This window comes from Plasmodium reichenowi, chromosome 9 (assembly GCF_001601855.1).
Source record: "Plasmodium reichenowi strain SY57 chromosome 9, whole genome shotgun sequence".
Classification (NCBI taxonomy): Eukaryota; Apicomplexa; class Aconoidasida; order Haemosporida; family Plasmodiidae; genus Plasmodium; species Plasmodium reichenowi.
The window spans coordinates 493,158-496,358 of NC_033654.1; the positions used below are offsets into that span (position 1 = coordinate 493,158).

General features: G+C 18.1%; 1 protein-coding gene across 1 annotated transcript; it reads right to left on the reverse strand.

The window, feature by feature from the left end:
• Positions 1–220: 220 nt before the first annotated feature.
• PRSY57_0911100 (hypothetical protein) lies at positions 221–2,563 on the reverse strand (the record flags this gene model as incomplete). The annotated part of the gene is made up of 1 exon (XM_012907351.2): positions 221–2,563. The coding sequence occupies one exon, from the start codon at positions 2,561–2,563 to the stop codon at positions 221–223; it is 2,343 nt and encodes a 780-aa protein (XP_012762805.2).
• Between the last annotated feature and the right edge of the window lie 638 nt (positions 2,564–3,201).

A 3,201-nucleotide genomic window follows, 5' to 3' on the forward strand; every position in this document is an offset into this window, starting at 1 on the left:
AAATATTAAAATAAAATAATTTAAAAATAATTTTTTTTTTTATTTTTCTCTTTTTTTTAATATAAGGGGGAAAAAAAAAAAATATAAAAAAAAACAAGTTTAGGAAAAAAAAAAAAAAAAAAAAAAAAAAAAAAAAAAAAAAAAATAATAATATAATTATATATATATATATATATATATATATATATATATACATATATTTTATATATATTTTATTTTTTTACCAAATCCACTTTTTTTTTCTAACATGGATTTCCTTTTTAGCTTTATAATAACAATTTTGATAGTTTGCAAAATCAAGAGTAATATTTGGTGCTATCATTTGTATATGTTTTTGTAATATTTCATAAGATATATTTAATTTTTTAATATTTTTTAGTAGTTTAAATAAATGTATTATTTTAATATTATGTAAATTATGAGTCTGGTAAATAATTTCCATGATTTTATAAATAATATGTATATTTTTATAGGACAATTTAGAAACTGCGTTTATATATTTTATAGCTAAATCGATTGTTAGATAATATTTATTAGCTTCTAATCTTTGTAATAGAATATGATCAACTTTTTGAAATAATTTTTTATCTATATAATAAATCTTACTATATGCATGAAAAATATTTATTAAATCTAATGAATTCAAAGAATTTATTTTATCATTTTTTAAAAGATAATATGATATAATATTATAAACTCCTTTTTCTAAAAATAAATTTCGACTATAGGACAATAAGTAATTCATAAGATGTATTGATGAACAATGTGCTAAAAAATGATCATCATTTTTTACATTGATCATCTTGTCATCTAATTTTTCTTTATATATTTTATATAATAATATATTTATATTACAATTTACTTTTGTTAAGGATATCAAACATTTAGATAAAATAGAACAATCCATATATTTATAAAAATATTGTAAAAATAATAATATTTCATTATATAGTTCATCTATATATATATTAAATTTACTATAAGAATATAATATATTACTAATATTTTTAATAGCATCGTTTAATACTTCTTTATTAATAAAACGTGATATATCTTTTTTATCGATTTCTTCATTTTTTAAATTTGTATTATCAATATTATGATTCTCATTCCTTATATTATAACAATTTCGTTTTTTCATATGTTCATCTTTTATTCCTTTTTGAAACAAGTAGGAGAATTTATTATTTATTATATCCTTATTATATCCTTTAATAATTTTTAATAAATATTCAAAAGAGCTTAAAAATATGTTCTCATGGTATATTTTATTTTTTGAAAATGCATATATTAGGTCTATTTTTTCTTTTGTGCTTAGTTCTTTTATAATATTTTGTTGAATAAAATGGTTGGCCACCTTGTGGAATAATTTCGCTCTTAATTTTTTTAACCTTTTAATAATATCACCATCATTATTGTTGTTATTATTATTATCATCATTATTGTTGTTATTATTATTATCATCATTATTGTTGTTATTATTATCACCATCATTATTGCTAATATCACTAGTGTGTTCATTTTCAATTTCTATAAGATCATCCTTTTCCTTCACAAGCTCGCATCTTTTATCTTTTACAAAATCATAATATTCAAAGTTACTTAAGATCTCCACAAGTTGTACAGAAGAAAATGTGTCATAATAATTTATTACGATTCCTAAAATGTGTTCTAAGGGTATATCGTTTTTGTTTATGATTCCCCTAGTATATAAATTTGAATAACAAAAAAACGTATTACTAATAGTCAGATTTGAAGAAGTACCTAATATAATACTTTCTTTTAATTTATTCATCAGAATAAATAACAATTTTTGGTCTTCATAAAAAGAATTCGTTAGTACTCTTAATATTATAGATAATATTTCCATATCTTCTATTAATAATATGTCGTTATATATATATGGGATATATTTATTTATACACATTATTTTATTTGCTGTGTGTAATATAAGAAATGTTGTTTTGATGTTCTTTTCATTTTTTATAACATCGATTATATTATTACATAAATCTTTATCATTATACTGATTATATAATTTATTTTTTTCATCAACATAATATGTATCATCACATTGATCGTTATTACTTTTCTCTTGAATTATATTATATAAAGTATTTAATAAAGCTATAGATTTTTCACAATTTAATAAATCATTATTTCTATCTATATTTTTTCCTTTCATTCTTTTTTTATCTTTTATCTCCTTCCTTCCAACTTCATATAATTCATTTGATTCTTTATCTGAACATAACTCCTTATTATTACTTAAAAATTTTTTACCACATTTTATGTTCCTTTCACTTTTATGTTTTATGCTTTTTAAAATATTATTATACTTACAGAGAACAAAAAGGTTTCTCTTCATAAGACCAGGGTCTCTATATGTCTTATAAAAAAAATGAAGTCCTTTTCTTTTACATCCTAAATAATTACTATCGTTAATATTTACGTTATTAAGCGATAATATTTTATAGCATTCTATCGTATAAAATAGGTTCTTTTCATAAATACTTTTAACGTGGCATATATTGGGTATGTTAATGCTACGCTTATAAAACATTTTTATTTAATTATATATTAATCATATAAATATATAAATATATATATATATATATAAAACATATTAAATATATTATATATAATATACTTGTTCGTTTAAAAGGAAAATCCTATTTTTGCCATATATACCCTAATTTACAATGTTCAAAATTGTTATTACGGTCACAAAAAAATAAAAAAAAAAAATTATATAATATATATAATATATATATATATATATATATATTTATTTATTTATTTATTCATTTTATACCAAATTATTGTTGAACATATTAAGTTTATATGGTTCTACAAAAAAAATGTATACTTTTTATCGTTTATCTTTTTGTTTTACGTTATCTATATTTTCTTTCATATTGTTTACTATAGGGTTAAAAATATAAACACCAGTACACAAACCTATAATGGAAGCAACACAAACACTTTTAAAGTCTATACGTCTCTTCATTCTTTTTTCTTTTTATAACACACAGGTGAAAAATAATATATATATATATATATATATATATATATAAATTAACATAAGTTTTTTTTTTTTTTTTTTTTCCTTTTTTTTATATTACAATTATATATTATAAAATAATAGAAGGAAAAAAAAAAAAAAAAATCAACAAATAATAAATTATATTATAAATAAAT